Genomic DNA, 20,149 nt, shown 5'->3' on the forward strand with positions numbered 1-20,149 from the left:
CGGTTTCGATTGGAATGCGGATTTCGGTACCGTATGCAAGCTTGAAGGGGGTCTCATTCGTTCCCGCCCTGGGGGTGGTTCTGTAGGACCACAAGACTTTTGGGAGCTCGTCAGGCCAAGTTTTCTTGGTTTCTTCTAGTCTCTTTTCCAAACCCCGAATTATGGTTCTGTTGGTTACTTCGACCTGTCCATTTCCCTAAGGGTGTGCAACCGACGCTCTTTTGTGTTTGATTCCGAGCTCTTTCAGATATGCTTCAAATTCAGACCCGGCGAACTGTGGGCCATTGTCAGAGATGAGGACTACAGGGATCCCGAACCTCATGACGATCGCGTCCATGAACTTGATACAATCCTGTTGGTTGATTGTCCTCATGGTTTTAGCTTCTGCCCACTTTGTCATGTAATCAATGGCTACCAGGACGTAGCGGAGGTCGCCTTTTGCTCGGGGGAAAGGGCCCATGATATCTATGCCCCATACAGCGAACGGGATAAGAGATAACACTGATACTGGCAGGCTCGGGCTTTGTCTGGGAACATTGCTGAATTTCTGGCACTGGGGGCACTTCTGGACGTAAGCGACGGAGTCGGAGTGTATCGTGGGCCAGTAGTACCCTTGCCTGATGATTTTGTAAGCTAGAGCTTTGGCTGCCAGGTGGTCTCCGCAGATGCCTTCATGAACCTCCCGGAGGCAATAATTGGCCTCCTCAGGGTCTACACATTTCAAGTAGGTGCGGAAAAGGTTCTTCTGTATAGCTGACCCTCTTCCAGGAAGAAACGAGCAGCTTTTGCTTCAAATATCTGGCCTTGTTCTGGTCTTCCGGGAGTGTCCCATCTCTTAAGTAAGCTATGTAAGGAGTCATCCAATTGTCTGGGCTCCCGATGCACAGGACCTCAGCTCGCTCTGTGCTGGGTACTTTAAGTTCTTCGAAGTATACTGAACTAACGAGGTCGGAGGAATTCTGCACGAGCTTAGACAGCTCATCCACTGTGGAGTTCTCTTCTCTGTTGATCTGAAGTATGGTGATGTCGGGAGTGGCTTCCAAGATGCTCCGTACCATTGCCTGGTACTGTGCCAGTGTTGGATCTTTCGCGATATATTCTCCGGTGGTTTTCTTGACCACGATCTGAGAATCACTTTGGATGGGCATTCTTGAGATGCCAAGAGATTTTGCCAACTTGAGCCCGGCAATGAGTGCTTCATATTCAGCCTGATTATTCGTTGCCTTGAAAGCGAAAGTTATTGCTTGTTGAATGGTAAAGCCCTCCGGGCTAATAAGGATGAGGCCCGCTCCGGACCTTTCGGCCGTGGATGATCCGTCGACATAGAGCTTCCAGGAATCCATCCCCGAGTTGGTTCTCTCCGGGGATATCTCTTGGGGTAAAGGTTGATTAAGTTCCGGGAAGGTGCATTCCATCACAAATTCGGCTAAGGCCTGAGCCTTTATTGCCATTCGTGGCACGAATTTGATGTTGAATTGACTTAGTTCAATGGCCCAGTTAACTAACCTTCCAGAGGCATCTGGCTTGTGAATGACCTTCCTGAGCTGTTAGTCTGTGACCACTCTGATCACTCAGCCTTGGAAGAATTGCCTCAGCTTCCTGCTGGAGTGCACGAGGGCCAAGGAAAACTTTTCCAAGTTTGGGTACCGAGTCTCGGCATCCTTGAGGACTTGGCTGATATAGTAGACGGGGCTCTGTGTTCCTCCTTCCTCCCGGACCAGTGCCGAGGAGACGGCTTTGGGGCCTGCGGCGATGTAGAGAGACAGAGGTTCTCCGGGCTTGGCTTTGGAGAGCACCGGGGGGTCCATCAAGTGCCTCTTGATTTCCTCAAAAGCTGTATGACATTCTGTTGTCTAGTCCACTAACTTCTTATTTCGGGCCCCTTTCAGCAACTCGAAGAATGGGAGACATCTCTCCGCTAGTTTCGGGATAAATCTTCGCAGGGCTGCTAGGCATCCTGCCAACTTTTAGATGTCCCTCTGTGTTTGGGGTATCTTCATTTCCATGATGGCGGTGATCTTCTCTGGGTTTGCTTCTATTCCTCTTTCGCTGACCAGGAATCCTAGGAATTTGCCTGAAGGTACCCCGAACGCACATTTCTCCGGGTTCAGCTTCATGTTGTACCTCATTAGGTTGTCAAAGCACTCCTTGAGGTCTTTTATGTGATCCGGGGTGGTGAGTGACTTGGAGATCATATCGTCTACATAAGATTCCATGTTCCTCCCCAACTGGCTCTTAAAAATTGTGTTCATCATTTTCTGGTAGGTGGCTCCAGCATTGATGAGTCCGAAAGGCATCATGATGAAGGCGTAAACCGCCCTATGAGTAATGAAGGCCATTTTGGCGATGTCTTCGGGATTCATGCAAACCTGGTTGTATCCCGAAAAGGCGTCCATGAAGCTAAGCATGGTATGGCCCGAAGTCGCGTCGATTAGCTGGTCAATATTTGGGAGGGGATAGGAGTCTTTAGGGCACGCAGCATTGAGGCTCGTGTAGTCGACACACATTTTCCACTTTCTGTTTGGCTTCTTAACTAGCACCACGTTGGCGAGCCAGTCGGGATACTTGATCTCACAGATGATGTCGACCCTGAGCAGCTTTTCTATCTCCACGTCTATTGCTTGCTGTCGTTCGGGGGCAAAATTTCTCCTTTTCAGTTTGATTGGTTTTTTCTTGGGGTCTATATCCAGGCTGTGCATTGCCACTGATTGATCGATTCCAGGCATATCCTCTGGCATCCATGCGAATACATCTGCATATTCTTTTAACAGTGAGATGAGCTCTTCCTGAAAGGATGTCTCCGGGCCTTTTCCAATTTTCAACTTCCGGGTGGGGTTCCCGGGGTCCAATTATATCTCTAACATCTGGGCGGCAGGCTCTACCTTGGTTTTCTCTCTTACTTCCACAAATCTCTGTATCCGGGCGTCGGCGTTGGTTACGCTGTATCCTGAGTCCTCTATCATGTTGACATCCAGCTTTAGCTTTTTGTTGAAATGTTCGCGATGTTTCTTGCGGCTTTGGCCTTTGGGTAAGGCCATTGCCTTCTTTCTATTTTCTGGGTCAGTTTCAGCCATGACCAGCGCCTGTCCATAGAATCTTCCCGAAGCGCCCCGGTCTCCCCTGAGTTCCCCAATGCCTCCCGGGGTGGGAAACTTCAGCTTCAGGTGAATTGTAGATGGGATGGCCCGGAGCTTGGTGATGGTAGGTCTTCCCAGGATCATGTTGTAAGAGGATGCATCACTTATCACGTAGAATTTCATGACATGAGATACCTGCTGGGGAGCGGTACCAAAGACCATGGGGAGGTATATTACCCCGCAGATCGGGATCATATTATTTTTGAATCCGTAGAGAGGGTCTTCGAGGCATGGATCCATGCAGAGGTGTCCCAGCTTCATCTTGTTAAGGGTGTGTTCGAACACAATGTTAGCTGAGGAACCATAATCAACCAAAATTCTGTGTTCCTCATTGTCGGCGATGTCGAGGGTCACGACCAGGGCTTGGTTGTGCTCGGGATCCAGACCTTCATAATCTACATTAGAGAAATATATGCACTCATCTTCAGCCGGCTGGATCATCAAGACATCGCTGCCCTCATCTGGACTTCGGGGCGGGGAGGAGGTCCCCCCAAAAATCATGTTGACCACATGTTTTCCTCCACCGGAGGGTTTATCTCTTTCATCAAGTCTTCTCTGTAGGTACTGTTCATGTTGCCCTTTTTTATCTGATCTTCAATGAACATTTTGAAAGAGAAGCAGTTCTCCATGGTGTGGTCGTGATCTTCGTGGTACCCACAATGCTTGTTCCGGGCCCTGTTCCCGGGGGGTGCCAACAGCGGCTTCGGGGGGTAATAAAAGGGCTTTCCCTTGACCTCTCTCAAGATGTCAACCCGGGGTCGATTGAGCGGAGTCCACTAGGGCTCCGGTTTGGGTTCCCTCTTAGGCTTTGGCTTCTTTTCAATTTTCTGGTGTCTGGAGTAGTCATCCCGGGGTGGGGTCCCCCTGGATTGCTGCACATAATTGGTCTGTCTATCTGTCTTGTGCCTCTTTTCTTTCCCGTAGGGGCGGTGGTGTTCTGGGGATTCATCATCATCCCGGATCGTCCTGTTCATCTTCACTGAGGTGAGGAAGTCATTTTCTTTGATAAACTTGGACGCCATTGCATAGGCTGAAGCAAGGCTTTGGGGTTCCCTATGGATTAGGTCCTTCACGTAGCCTTCACATGAAACTGGGTGGAGATTTCGCCGGAAAATATTCACGGCTTCCTTCTCTTCAAGGTTGGAGAGCTGGTTGACTGATTCTTGAAATCTTTTGATGAACTCTGGGAGAGTTTCTCTGCTTCTCTGTTGTATGGTTTCCAAGTGGCACATCTGGACCTCATTCATACGGTTCACCCTGAACCTCTTGAGAAATATCTCCCGGAAGTCCTTCCTGTAACACCCCAAATCCGGGGTCAAGATTTGGGGTCACTAAACAATCCTTACATAGATTAAAGAAATAAATAAATAACCCCTTGAATCCGGATCGTTTACAGGTTATGGTATGAAACAAGAATGTAATCTTCTACAACTTACAACAACTAAAATACAATTGTAAATACCTCTGAACTAATGCTCGAATCATATTCTTCTAACTTCTTCAACCTCTTGCAGCGGAGATTTCTCGAACTTCTGCTGTCTATCTAAGCTATTCATTTTTATCCTTATCTGTTTCTGGCAGAAATAAGAATTGACAAAGCAAGAGTGAGCCAAAAATGCCCAGCATGTATATAATTTGAGTTTCAAACATTAATTTCAAAGAAAACTTCCAGACAAAATCTCTGAAATATTTTGAAGGGCGAAACACAAAATCATTTAAAGGATATACCTCGTTATCTTAAAAATCAATTTGATTTGCATTGCTATGAATCACATAGGACATAATGACATTTTTGTAAGAGCTTTAGAGATCGTGTTTTCAAAATAGCTTCTGGTATCATTTCATAATTGAGCAATGAATGCAATAACTATTCATAAAATGACGTTCAAGAAATTCCTAACTATTCAGTATCCATCATTATCGACTAAGTTTCCATAGACTTAGCCTGCTAAACCAGCCTGATAAGGACGGGTTGAATAATTAAGAATATCTCAATTCATTCAAGATCCTAACTATCACTGAGCAACTAATGCTGCAGCAACAATCTGAACCTCGAATATATTTAGAAACATTGTAATTTCCCGAAACTGAGTGCTAAGAAAGAATAACTTTAAACCATAATCACATTTTATTTCAAGAGGGAATGCCATTAATGGCGAATAACAATAAATTGGACCGGACACTAGAAACCAACATATGCACTATAACCTGCTGATCAGTCAGGAGATAGTGCGGATCTATACCCAACTGCATAGACCCAACCAACATATGGGGCACCCAGGCAACTATGGCCTAAAAATTAATGGTCTGGGTAAAACCCAGCCTGTATAGTAACAATCCAGCCCGTAGAGTATTTTGATATCAAATCATTTTGATTTCAAAACATCCCAAATTAGGGTTCGCAAATAACCCGAACGAATGGGTATTTGCTCAAGAGAGCAATTGAATTATAGGAACAAGAATAAATGAACAAGCATAATATGAGTAATTACAGCGAAATGTAAAACATTTAACTATTCTGAACTTAGAATAGTAGCGAATAATATTTGCAGTATTTAAAAGAAATTCAAGAGTACTTGCAGTATTTTAAAAGAAAAATCCAGAATACCTGCCTCAATAAGCTTTAACCGTTATTACTGGTTGACTTTGGTTCGACTTTGACCGTTCGGCTTTATCGTCCACCTACTATCCTATTCTCGATACGATCCCAACATTCAGACCCTTTAGTTGGAACTTCATTGATCTCGACGTCTAATCACTAGATCGTTCCTAGTCCGATGTCACGTCTCGGGTCTTCTGTCTAAACCTACAGGGTTAAAATACCCTAATTCAGATAGCCGCTTAAGCTTAACATCAAATCGTTATCCTATTCTACCCATACGATTTCATATCTGAATTCATATTTATATGTATTATCGAAATACACATAGCAATTATGGTTCACATCTTCGAAAATCAGTTCGGTATTTAATTTCGGAAAATACGTATATTTATCGTTTTGAAAAATAAGGTAATCGATTATTCTCGAAATATCTTATCACGTTACGTAAATAGGTTTCATAAAGTTCAATCATATCCTCGTTCGACGTTTCCGATAATTACAGGTTACGTTCCCGTATTTTCAGAATTAATTTCCCGAAAATTGGGCAGCGATTCCTCTATTTATCGGCCTACCCGTCGAATTATTTCGACGTCAAATCACAACCACAACACAATCCACAATCCAATAAACAATCCCAACCACCGATATGAATTCAATTATTATGTATTGTTATTCGTATTTTATTTTTCATTTCAAAATTTATTTCACAAACTAATTTTAATTTTTATTTAGTTATAATTTAAGACTCAGACTAAAATCATCACGGTCCACCGTCGGCTCGCCGAAGCTCATCGCCGATGGCGATAAAATTTGCGGGTTTCCGTTTATTACGGACATCCGACACGAATTCCATCGATTAATTATTAAGAACTTTCCATATGAATTTATTTTATTTCACGAATCCTTAATCAATAAATTCATGCAGAAACAATATTAAAATAATTAAAAATCTCAACCACACAAACACGCGCACAACGTGTGGAGCAGAGAAACAACAACAAGCCGGAATAGCAGCCGGCTAACCGGCCGGAAAACGCAGCACAGAACACAACCATTGCCACATACACACAACCGACTCACACACGCACACACACACCCACACGACTCACACACGCGCCACCATACCTCTCGGAGATTTCCGAGAGGCGGCAACACGAAGAACAACACAGCACAACACACAAACGATTACACATATATACTCACGTATATATATATATATATACAAACATGTACCGAATGGAAATACCGAAGCAATCGCCGGAAAGAAACCATAAAAAGGACCGAATCGGCCTCAATCGGAGCAACAGGGAACAGGGAAAAACGAAGACAGAGGAAGGAGAGATTAAAGAGTGAGAGAGGAACAGAGAGAGAAAAGAGAGAATTGAGAGAGAGAAGAGAGTTGAGAGAGGTCGAGCAGAGAGATTGATGAAGGAGGCGGTGCTATGAAATAACAGGGGAGAAATCAATTGATAAGAATAAAACCCTAGCCTGATTACTAACCCGAAAAACTGAATTTTGTATCGCAATTTATCGATTCAACGAGTATTAAACGGGTAAAATAACCCGAGAATCTATCTGAACATATTTTTCAAAATTCTCGAAATAATTAAAAGTTAATAGAATCGACATTTCCATATTATTTTTTTTTGAAGCATTTCCGAATTAATTACTGATTTTATAATTTAATGAAATCAGAAAATCATTTAAAACTAAATAGTTAATAAAATATTGATTTCTAAATTTTATAAACCCCTAAAAATAATAAATAAGATTATAGAACCATAAAATTAATTTTAGAAATAATTTTAACATTTTTAAGAATCAATAAAATCACTTTAAAATGAATTAAATGCATACAACTCGGTAATTAATAAAAAAAATTAATCTTCGCGTCCAACAAATCACAAACAATTAATAATACATCAATACGTAGCTGACAGACCCATCACATCTTTTATTTATTTAAGAATTTGCTAATTACATTCACAGATCGGTTCCGAAAATAGGTTACTTAGCCGCTAAGTAACTGAAAAGTCGATACGATTTTAATACCAAATTTGGATAATCATCAAAACAGAGCTTCCTATAAAATTCTTTATATGAAATTAAGGTAATAATGTCTCGCCTTTTGAGAGTATGGGTTCTTATCGATATATAAAATGGTTTGCGTATCAAAAATATCACATCGGGACTCGTACCGGTCAAACCGTACCCCGGATCGAGAAAGTCAAAATACGGAAAGTGTTCAGAATTATCAGATTAGGTTAGGAAAGAGTTTTCGGAAGAGTTTCGGGTTGTAAAAATGCAAAAACGACTAAAGTGGGACAATTTCTGATTCTAAAAAGTAATTTTATAATTATGTAAAAATAATCATTGTTAATTTTATAAACCCTTATAAAATCATATGATTATCCAAAAATTACCAGAAAAATATCAGAATTATCTAGATTTAATTCTGGATAATTAAAAATTAAATTATTCACATTTTCATCAGAAATAAACATCCAAATATTAATATCAATTATCAAATAATTCACCAAAATTCACATAAACTCACATAATAGTTATTGATTGATAAAAATAAATACATAATATTTCCCGGGCGTTACATTCTTCCCCCTTAAAAGGATTCTGTCCTCGGAATCATGGTAAGGAACAGACCATGATGCTTCTCAAGTATCTTTCTTATGATTTCTCAGTTTTCATCACATTAATCACAACTCAACGGCCTTTTACCGTCATCAACTCCTAACTCAATCTTTATTTCACATATTTGGAGCTAAATTACTCTTCATAGTCATACACTCATAAATGTCTTATGGACTTGTTACATCTGTAACAACAAGACCAATTCATTCACAATCATTCTATATATCTCACTATTTCAAAGGACTAACTTAATTTACACTAACCTTCTTTTCTTGCCGATTCTAATAGTTTCTTGTTCATGAAATTCTATTTTCATTGACTGTTCTTCTCTACTTATCATGTCTCCTTCTGTTCGGTTGAATTAACCTATAATCGTTTCCAATCGTATCCAAGAATCTTTAATCGGTCTCTTGCATTTCCTATTCGTCTGCACTCGATGTCCTGAGTTTATGATGTCTGATGCTTCAAAATGTCCTACATCTATTCAAAAGCTTAAAAGAAAAATCTCGGCAATTGCATCTACTCACCATTTGGTAGCACATTTTTATTTCTTTTCAATCACTATCAAGTAGCTTTGTCAAGCGAGAATCTGCTATTATCCGAAAGGAAATATTAATTTGGAATGGAATGAATCATAACTTTATTAATATCCGGTCTCTTGGTACTAATACTCGTTTTGTTGTCCTATCAAATTAGATATCAATACGAACTTTGATGCTCACAACGTTTCATACTGAAGTCAACATCAATCATCTGCATTAATACCACCTTTGATACTTAACAACAAAGTAAGTATCAACATAACCCAGAAGACGGATCAAAACCTATTCGTCAATATCTAACTTTTCTAATTCTTTTAACCATTTCTCAACAACTTAATGGTATTCACTCTTTTATTTCTATTTGAAACATCTATTCTTTAATGGACCTTTCCTGTTTGTTCTTTACCCACACACAGGAGCTCATAATCAATTATAACCAGAATTCATATCTTTGAAGCTGAGAATCCAGCTGCTATTTCTCAATTCTTTGCAAGCATATCCTCAGTCGTTCGACTTAGTCTTCCTTAGTCCTTGAATTGATGAGGATGTTATCAATAAATACGATCACTCTATCTCAATACTCCTGGTACATTGTGTTCACTTAACCTTCATACTTACAATTTCTGATAATCGACGCGTATCCTCATATATCTATTTTCTTTTCCATATCCACTTTTGTGCTTAGCGGAATTTTTTTTTTTTTTTATTCTTACATTTCACATTTCTGAGGTTTTCCCTTACTTATTATTTCGTTCCTATTGAGTTAGACGATATGGGGCCTTTGTCACCAGCTTGACTCTAAGCAGTAACCGACGAGAATTCCTCACCTCATTCCTTGAGGTAATCTTGATAAAGCATTCATTCGAACCTCCGGGACTTCACTTTAGTTCTAAAGAATTCCCTTTTGAGATTCATTGTAACGCGCTTTTCCAATCGTTTGCCATTAATTTCTTTGTTTAATCATTCTTGTTTACACGCATTTCTTGAATGAAATTCCTATCTCCAACTATCGACGTTTCACCTCATTCTCATAATAGTTCTGGCACAACCGACGTTCCCAACTTACATGTTTTCTGGATTATTTTATAAAATTTCTTTATCATCCTTTTGATTCCACTTCTTGTCTTGATTAGTTCTTCATTCTCATTATTCATTATTTTTTTTTCATACATAACGAATTTCTTTTTCTTAGTAATACTACTCTATTTATTATTGGATAATTCATTCCTGCAGTTTCCACTGGAATGAAGGCTTTTATTTATACTATTTAAATTCTTACTAACAAAATTGTCGAATTTCCTCGGTAGTTATTTCCTTAGCTTTGCTTGACGTATCACAGATCGTGCGTTTGACTTCTCTTTATTGACCATCATCTCTTTTTCCTGAGTTCACATGCGGACTTCATCAATCTTCGTCTTTCATTGGGTGCTTGAATTTGCGAGCTTTCCGTTATTCTACCACAACTTTCATTCAATCGCCGTTCAAAAGAAGTGTACATTCAAATATTCTATTAATTCGTCATTTGATATGAGTATACATCCAAGTTCTTCCAGGAAAACTATTACAGATGATATAATCCCTTTACCTTATCTTGAACCTTCTGTTATTAAAAATATTCTTCTTACTAGCGTGTACCAATAACTTCCTGTTCCTCTTATTCATCTAAAAGAGCTTATTCTTCTGGATCAATCTTGCACCCGATCACAACAACATCACGCTAATTAAACTAAGCCTTCAATTTACGTTAACGCCCGTATTTTTTTTTCAAATTTCTTATCGCTTTAATTTCGGATCTGTAAATCATGTTAGAGCCTGACTCAATCTAATTGGAATCGATTTCCATTTAACTAACCATTAGTTGGCAAAGTGGATCAATCAACTCCTTTAAATGATCACTTAAACCAAATGCTGACTAGCTAACTGGAATCAAAGACCAATTACATAAAGTCGGTTTGGTCATAACAACTTTCTCAAGAATCGAAATTGCAATTATTTGGAGTACTGACGAGAACGATAATGTACTTCTTTTTTCTTTAACTATAGGGTAATTTCTGAAAATTTGGGCAGCACTTCCCCTACACCATTGACTACCAGTCGGACTCAAGCCGACACCATCAATCAACCAAATCATCAATTCCCACAATTCACCTTTAATCAGCATCTGACTAGCATAACATATCTCTTTTTAATTGGGATTGAGTCTGAAACCCACAATGATTAATATAACCATACATTTCTCAATTCTTTTTAGAATATTACGAATTGTCCTTAATAAATTTAAGGTTTGATTTCATGATTTTGTCAATTTATTTCTGACCATTATTAATTGGTTTATCTTTTAATAACTGTGCATGGTCTTCATTATTATTAACACAATCTGGTAGGAACTCAATCGTTAGATCATTATTTCTTGAAAAGTTTCACAGTCGAGTCACCATTGCTTCATCTCCACTTACCGCTTCACATCGAACTTTCGTTATTGACCCGGGTATGAGCATTGAATTCACAATCACTTATTTACGCAAATTAGAAAACTTCACAATTTCTTGAAGAACACGTTTGAAGTTTGATTACATTTAAGATTTCTCCCATCTTGAATCTTCACGACAAGTATCTTCCAGCGACGAAGGGATGTTTCACGTCGTAATTGCCTGTCGGAGTCATTGTTCAGAATTTCCTTGATCTTTGATCGTCGTCCCGATACTCATTTGCTCCGTTTGAGCACACCACTTCATTTCCTTATTTTGTACCATTTGCTAACCATTCATTTCGTGTCAAAATATACCATACTGACGAGATCCCGGTAACACGAACAACTCTCAGATTTGATGTCTTTGTCATGACCACGTTGTCAGTGTGTCCATTTTTTCCTCGCTCGCAGATGTCCACCATTTATTGATTTGCAGTCGTCTCTATGTTCGTTGTATGGTTCCACGTATCATACTATTTCATTTCTTATGAGATCATCAGAGAACAGATTTTACACAAAAGGAAAGTTTGGGAATATGATTTTGATTAAACTCGGAATAAGGAATAATAATGCAACATCCGATTGAAAGAATTTGTAAATCAGAAAATTGAAGGAAGAAAATGAGTGAAGAATGAGACAACCATATTCGTACTTAAGATGGCCAGTCTTTCATACTATATGGCATACAGCCCATGATTAGGTGGCGTCCCACCCGACTTTTCGTCATTTTGACAAAACGTCATATCACAGCACTGTTGTCTTAATCAAAAATCAAGGATTCGAAAAGAGAAACAATTCAGAAGGAATACAATAAATTTTCTTTCGTTTTTGCCTCATATAATTTATCAACAGAAGAAGCTCAGACGTATTCAAAAATCAAGAAAAACATATACTGTCGTATTAGAAGAAAGAATGTTAATGTCGATCACCTCCACGCTTTACTTACGTATGCCTTCAGGATCGTGCGGATACAGGTTCACGATTCAAGTCACATCATTGCTTCGAAATGCTTCCTGGAACTGCCTTCACATCAACTACTTCAATAATTTGATCTTAATCGCGTCCTTCCGAAATTTATAACCATTGCTTTAGATTCCATTTATTCCGTATAAAATAACCATCGATCACGTAACGCCTCAGTTTTGTCGATAAAATATGATTCTTCTACCTACCGTCTAGAAGATTCTGCCATTTCCTTCAATCATTCTCCGTCAATTCGAATCACGAATTTCGTTAAATTTTAATAATTTTATAAATTGGGTAAATAATATGTTAATTTAATTATTAATTTTATTAACAACGCTTACCTTTACTATTATTATTTTTTTCACAGAAAACTTTAAACCTTTCTTCCTGCCAATGGGTCTACTTGGTTCCCCCGAACTAACAATACTAAGTCTAAATTCATTATCTTTTTAGGTCATTTTCTATTGGTAATAACAAGAACATAAATAGTAATTCGACAACCAATTCGTAAAACTCATTTTATGCAAAAAAATATTCTGAAGGTTGATTAAGGAAATCTTTTCCGAAATCTCATTTTAAAGTTCTGAAAATCAAATATTTGGTCGTCATTACTATATAAGTTACTTGCTATTTTCCTGATTTACCAATGAATTGTCTAGTTAAAAGAATGCCCATATAAAGGTCTCTTCACTTCAGTACCTCTTTCAATATTCCTTGGATTACACTCACACTTATTAGTTAACGAGACTTCATTGGTCGTCGTATATCATTTTATTCACAATTCCACCGCAACGCTGACATTTAGTACTGTCTTTGACATTCTTGTCGTCGTCCTTGACGTTATGCTCACAACCACGCATGCGATTCGATGTTCTGTCTGTAGATAGGGTCGTACCTCCTTGATAGACTTTCCTATACCTAATAAGGTAGATACCATTCCTTACGCAGCTCCCGATAAGTGATAAGAATCTTCACGCAATGGTGGTGCCTTCAAAATGCGCAACGTTATTTCTTCATCAGCTTCCATCAACTGGTTGCCTTTGACGTGGAACTCATCCTAATACCTAAGTTAAATCATAGCTTCTCTTACACAAATTCTCACAAGAATAGATCGCATATTTTTCAAAACCACGTGAAAAGTAGGGTAACATACCCAGTCTCCGTCGATCCATCGATTTCTCATTATTGTATGATCTGAGGTTTCAATATACCTATGATGTTGTGATATTCGCCTTACACTTTCTCATCAATCCTATCTTACCAACTCCTTATCGGATCTGCTAACCCTAATTCGCACACAACTCAATTTGTCCCGAATATGCCTAGGGTCTTTCCTATCTTGTACGACCTATCATTCATATCCTACTCTCACCTATTCTTATTTCAGTGACCAATAACCTGCAGCTCTGATACCAAACTGTAACACCCCAAATCCGGGGTCAAGATTTGGGGTCACTAAACAATCCTTACATAGAATAAAGAAATAAATAAATAACCCCTTGAATCCGGATCGTTTACAGGTTATGGTATGAAACAAGAATGTAATCTTCTACAACTTACAACAACTAAAATACAATTGTAAATACCTCTGAACTAATGCTCGAATCATATTCTTCTAACTTCTTCAACCTCTCGCAGCGGAGATTTCTCGAACTTCTGCTGTCTATCTAAGCTATTCATTTTTATCCTTATCTGTTTCTGGCAGAAATAAGAATTGACAAAGCAAGAGTGAGCCAAAAATGCCCAGCATGTATATAATTTGAGTTTCAAACATTAATTTCAAAGAAAACTTCCAGACAAAATCTCTGAAATATTTTGAAGGGCGAAACACAAAATCATTTAAAGGATATACCTCGTTATCTTAAAAATCAATTTGATTTGCATTGCTATGAATCACATAGGACATAATGACATTTTTGTAAGAGCTTTAGAGATCGTGTTTTCAAAATAGCTTCTGGTATCATTTCATAATTGAGCAATGAATGCAATAACTATTCATAAAACGACGTTCAAGAAATTCCTAACTATTCAGTATCCATCATTATCGACTAAGTTTCCATAGACTTAGCCTGCTAAACCAGCCTGATAAGGACGGGTTGAATAATTAAGAAGATCTCAATTCATTCAAGATCCTAACTATCACTGAGCAACTAATGCTGCAGCAACAATCTGAACCTCGAATATATTTAGAAACATTGTAATTTCCCGAAACTGAGTGCTAAGAAAGAATAACTTTAAACCATAATCACATTTTATTTCAAGAGGGAATGCCATTAATGGCGAATAACAATAAATTGGACTGGACACTAGAAACCAACATATGCACTATAACCTGCTGATCAGTCAGGAGATATTGCGGATCTATACCCAACTGCATAGACCCAACCAACATATGGGGCACCCAGGCAACTATGGCCTAATAATTAATGGTCTGGGTAAAACCCAGCCTGTATAGTAACTATCCAGCCCGTAGAGTATTTTGATATCAAATCATTTTGATTTCAAAATATCCCAAATTAGGGTTCGCAAATAACCCGAACGAATGGGTATTTCCTCAAGAGAGCAATTGAATTATAGGAACAAGAATAAATGAACAAGCATAATATGAGTAATTGCAGCGAAATGTAAAACATTTAACTATTCTGAACTTAGAATAGTAGCGAATAATATTTGCAGTATTTAAAAGAAATTCAAGAGTACTTGCAGTATTTTAAAAGAAAAATCCAGAATACGTGCCTCAATAAGCTTTAACCGTTATTACTGGTTGACTTTGGTTCGACTTTGACCGTTCGGCTTTATCGTCCACCTACTATCCTATTCTCGATACGATCCCAACATTCAAACCCTTTAGTTGGAACTTCATTGATCTCGACGTCTAATCACTAGATCGTTCCTAGTCCGGTGTCACGTCTCGGGTCTTCTGTCTAAACCTACAGGGTTAAAATACCCTAATTCAGATAGCCGCTTAAGCTTAACATCAAATCGTTATCCTATTCTACCCATACAATTTCATATCTGAATTCATATTTATATGTATTATCGAAATACACATAGCAATTATAGTTCACATCTTCGAAAATCGGTTCGGTATTTAATTTCGGAAAATACGTATATTTATCGTTTTGAAAAATAAGGTAATCGATTATTCTCGAAATATCTTATCACGTTACGTAAATAGGTTTCATAAAGTTCAATCATATCCTCGTTCGACGTTTCCGATAATTACAGGTTACGTTCCCGTATTTTCAGAATTAATTTCCCGAAAATTGGGCAGCGATTCCTCTATTTATCGGCCTACCCGTCGAATTATTTCGACGTCAAATCACAACCACAACACAATCCACAATCCAATAAACAATCCCAACCACCGATATGAATTCAATTATTATGTATTGTTATTCGTATTTTATTTTTCATTTCAAAATTTATTTCACAAACTAATTTTAATTTTTATTTAGTTATAATTTAAGACTCAGACTAAAATCATCACGGTCCACCGTCGGCTCGCCGAAGCTCATCGCCGATGGCGATAAAATTTGCGGGTTTCCGTTTATTACGGACATCCGACACGAATTCCATCGATTAATTATTAAGAACTTTCCATATGAATTTATTTTATTTCACGAATCCTTAATCAATAAATTCATGTAGAAACAATATTAAAATAATTAAAAATCTCAACCACACAAACACGCGCACAACGTGTGGAGCAGAGAAACAACAACAAGCCGGAACAGCAGCCGGCTAACCGGCCGGAAAACGCAGCACAGAACACAACCATTGCCATATACACACAACCGACTCACACACGCACACACACACCCACACGACTCACACACGCGCCACCATACCTCTCGGAGATTTCCGAGAGGCGGCAACACGAAGAACAACACAACACAACACACAAACGATTACACATATATACTCACGTATATATATATATACAAACATGTACCGAATGGAAATACCGAAGCAATCGCCGGAAAGAAACCATAAAAAGGACCGAATCGGCCTCAATCGGAGCAACAGGGAACAGGGAAAAACGAAGACAGAGGAAGGAGAGATTAAAGAGTGAGAGAGGAACAGAGAGAGAAAAGAGAGAATTGAGAGAGAGAAGAGAGTTGAGAGAGGTCGAGCAGAGAGATTGATGAAGGAGGCGGTGCTATGAAATAACAGGGGAGAAATCAATTGATAAGAATAAAACCCTAGCCTGATTACTAACCCGAAAAACTGAATTTTGTATCGCAATTTATCGATTCAACGAGTATTAAACGGGTAAAATAACCCGAGAATCTATCTGAACATATTTTTCAAAATTCTCGAAATAATTAAAAGTTAATAGAATCGACATTTCCATATTATTTTTTTTTTGAAGCATTTCCGAATTAATTACTGATTTTATAATTTAATGAAATCAGAAAATCATTTAAAACTAAATAGTTAATAAAATATTGATTTCTAAATTTTATAAACCCCTAAAAATAATAAATAAGATTATAGAACCATAAAATTAATTTTAGAAATAATTTTAACATTTTTAAGAATCAATAAAATCACTTTAAAATGAATTAAATGCATACAACTCGGTAATTAATAAAAAAAATTAATCTTCGCGTCCAACAAATCACAAACAATTAATAATACATCAATACGTAGCTGACAGACCCATCACATCTTTTATTTATTTAAGAATTTGCTAATTACATTCACAGATCGGTTCCGAAAATAGGTTACTTAGCCGCTAAGTAACTGAAAAGTCGATACGATTTTAATACCAAATTTGGATAATCATCAAAACAGAGCTTCCTATAAAATTCTTTATATGAAATTAAGGTAATAATGTCTCGCCTTTTGAGAGTATGGGTTCTTATCGATATATAAAATGGTTTGCGTATCAAAAATATCACATCGGGACTCGTACCGGTCAAACCGTACCCCGGATCGAGAAAGTCAAAATACGGAAAGTGTTCAGAATTATCAGATTAGGTTATAAAAGAGTTTTCGGAAGAGTTTCGGGTTGTAAAAATGCAAAAACGACTAAAGTGGGACAATTTCTGATTCTAAAAAGTAATTTTATAATTATGTAAAAATAATCATTGTTAATTCTATAAACCCTTATAAAATCATATGATTATCCAAAAATTACCAGAAAAATATCAGAATTATCTAGATTTAATTCTGGATAATTAAAAATTAAATTATTCACATTTTCATCAGAAATAAACATCCAAATATTAATATCAATTATCAAATAATTCACCAAAATTCACATAAACTCACATAATAGTTATTGATTGATAAAAATAAATACATAATATTTCCCGGGCGTTACATTCTTCCCCCTTAAAAGGATTCTGTCCTCAGAATCATGGTAAGGAACATACCATGATGCTTCTCAAGTATCTTTCTTATGATTTCTCAGTTTTCATCACATTAATCACAACTCAACGGCCTTTTACCGTCATCAACTCCTAACTCAATCTCTTATTTCACATATTTGGAGCTAAATTACTCTTCATAGTCATACACTCATAAATGTCTTATGGACTTGTTACATCTGTAACAACAAGACCAATTCATTCACAATCATTCTATCTATCTCACTATTTCAAAGGACTAACTTAATTTACACTAACCTTCTTTTCTTGCCGATTCTAATAGTTTCTTGTTCATGAAATTCTATTTTCATTGACTGTTCTTCTCTACTTATCATGTCTCCTTCTGTTCGGTTGAATTAACCTATAATCGTTTCCAATCGTATCCAAGAATCTTTAATCGGTCTCTTGCATTTCCTATTCGTCTGCACTCGATGTCCTGAGTTTATGATGTCTGATGCTTCAAAATGTTCTACATCTATTCAAAAGCTTAAAAGAAAAATCTCGGCAATTGCATCTACTCACCATTTGGTAGCACATTTTAATTCTTTTCAATCACTATCAAGTAGCTTTGTCAAGCGAGAATCTGCTATTATCCGAAAGGAAATATTAATTTGGAATGGAATGAATCATAACTTTATTAATATCCGGTCTCTTGGTACTAATACTCGTTTTGTTGTCCTATCAAATTAGATATCAATACGAACTTTGATGCTCACAACGTTTCATACTGAAGTCAACATCAATCATCTGCATTAATACCACCTTTGATACTTAACAACAAAGTAAGTATCAACATAACCCAGAAGACGGATCAAAACCTATTCGTCAATATCTAACTTTTCTAATTCTTTTAACCATTTCTCAACAACTTAATGGTATTCACTCTTTTATTTCTATTTGAAACATCTATTCTTTAATGGACCTTTCTTGTTTGTTCTTTACCCACACACAGGAGCTCATAATCAATTATAACCAGAATTCATATCTTTGAAGCTGAGAATCCAGCTGCTATTTCTCAATTCTTTGCAAGCATATCCTCAGTCGTTCGACTTAGTCTTCCTTAGTCCTTGAATTGATGAGGATGTTATCAATAAATACGATCACTCTATCTCAATACTCCTGGTACATTGTGTTCACTTAACCTTCATACTTACAATTTCTGATAATCGACGCGTATCCTCATATATCTATTTTCTTTTCCATATCCACTTTTGTGCTTAGCGAAATTTTTTTTTTTTTTATTCTTACATTTCACATTTCTGAGGTTTTCCCTTACTTATTATTTCGTTCCTATTGAGTTAGACGATATGGGGCCTTTGTCACCAGCTTGACTCTAAGCAGTAACCGACGAGAATTCCTCACCTCATTCCTTGAGGTAATCTTGATAAAGCATTCATTCGAACCTCCGGGACTTCACTTTAGTTCTAAAGAATTCCCTTTTGAGATTCATTGTAACACGCTTTTCCAATCGTTTGCCATTAATTTCTTTGTTTAATCATTCTTGTTTACACGCATTTCTTGAATGAAATTCCTATCTCCAACTATCGACGTTTCACCTCATTCTCATAATAGTTCTGGCACAACCGACGTTCCCAACTTACATGTTTTCTGGATTATTTTATAAAATTTCTTTATCATCCTTTTGATTCCACTTCTTGTCTTGATTAGTTCTTCATTCTCATTATTCATTATTTTTTTTTCATACATAACGAATTTCTTTTTCTTAGTAATACTACTCTATTTATTATTGGATAATTCATTCCTGCAGTTTCCACTGGAATGAAGGCTTTTATTTATACTATTTAAATTCTTACTAACAAAATTGTCGAATTTCCTCGGTAGTTATTTCCTTAGCTTTGCTTGACGTATCACAGATCGTGCGTTTGACTTCTCTTTATTGACCATCATCTCTTTTTCCTGAGTTCACATGCGGACTTCATCAATCTTCGTCTTTCATTGGGTGCTTGAATTTGCGAGCTTTCCGTTATTCTACCACAACTTTCATTCAATCGCCGTTCAAAAGAAGTGTATATTCAAATATTCTATTAATTCGTCATTTGATATGAGTATACATCCAAGTTCTTCCGGGAAAACTATTACAGATGATATAATCCCTTTACCTTATCTTGAACCTTCTGTTCTTAAAAATATTCTTCTTACTAGCGTGTACCAATAACTTCATGTTCCTCTTATTCATCTAAAAGAGCGTATTCTTCTGGATCAATCTTGCACCCGATCACAACAACATCACGCTAATTAAACTAAGCCTTCAATTTACGTTAACGCCCGTATTTTTTTTTTCAAATTTCTTATCGCTTTAATTTCGGATATGTAAATCATGTTAGAGCCTGACTCAATCTAATTGGAATCGATTTCCATTTAACTAACCATTAGTTGGCAAAGTG

General features: G+C 37.4%; 1 protein-coding gene across 1 annotated transcript; it reads right to left on the bottom strand.

Moving 5' to 3' along the window:
- Positions 1–196: 196 nt before the first annotated feature.
- On the bottom strand, positions 197–1,451 carry LOC141685632 (uncharacterized). The gene is made up of 2 exons (XM_074490727.1): positions 886–1,451; positions 197–761 (listed from the first exon to the last, which is right to left on the bottom strand). Exons 1-2 carry the CDS (start codon positions 1,449–1,451, stop codon positions 197–199), a joined length of 1,131 nt encoding a protein of 376 aa, XP_074346828.1.
- Between the last annotated feature and the right edge of the window lie 18,698 nt (positions 1,452–20,149).

This window comes from Apium graveolens, chromosome 9, assembly GCF_009905375.1.
Source record: "Apium graveolens cultivar Ventura chromosome 9, ASM990537v1, whole genome shotgun sequence".
Lineage (NCBI taxonomy): Eukaryota > Viridiplantae > Streptophyta > Magnoliopsida > Apiales > Apiaceae > Apium > Apium graveolens.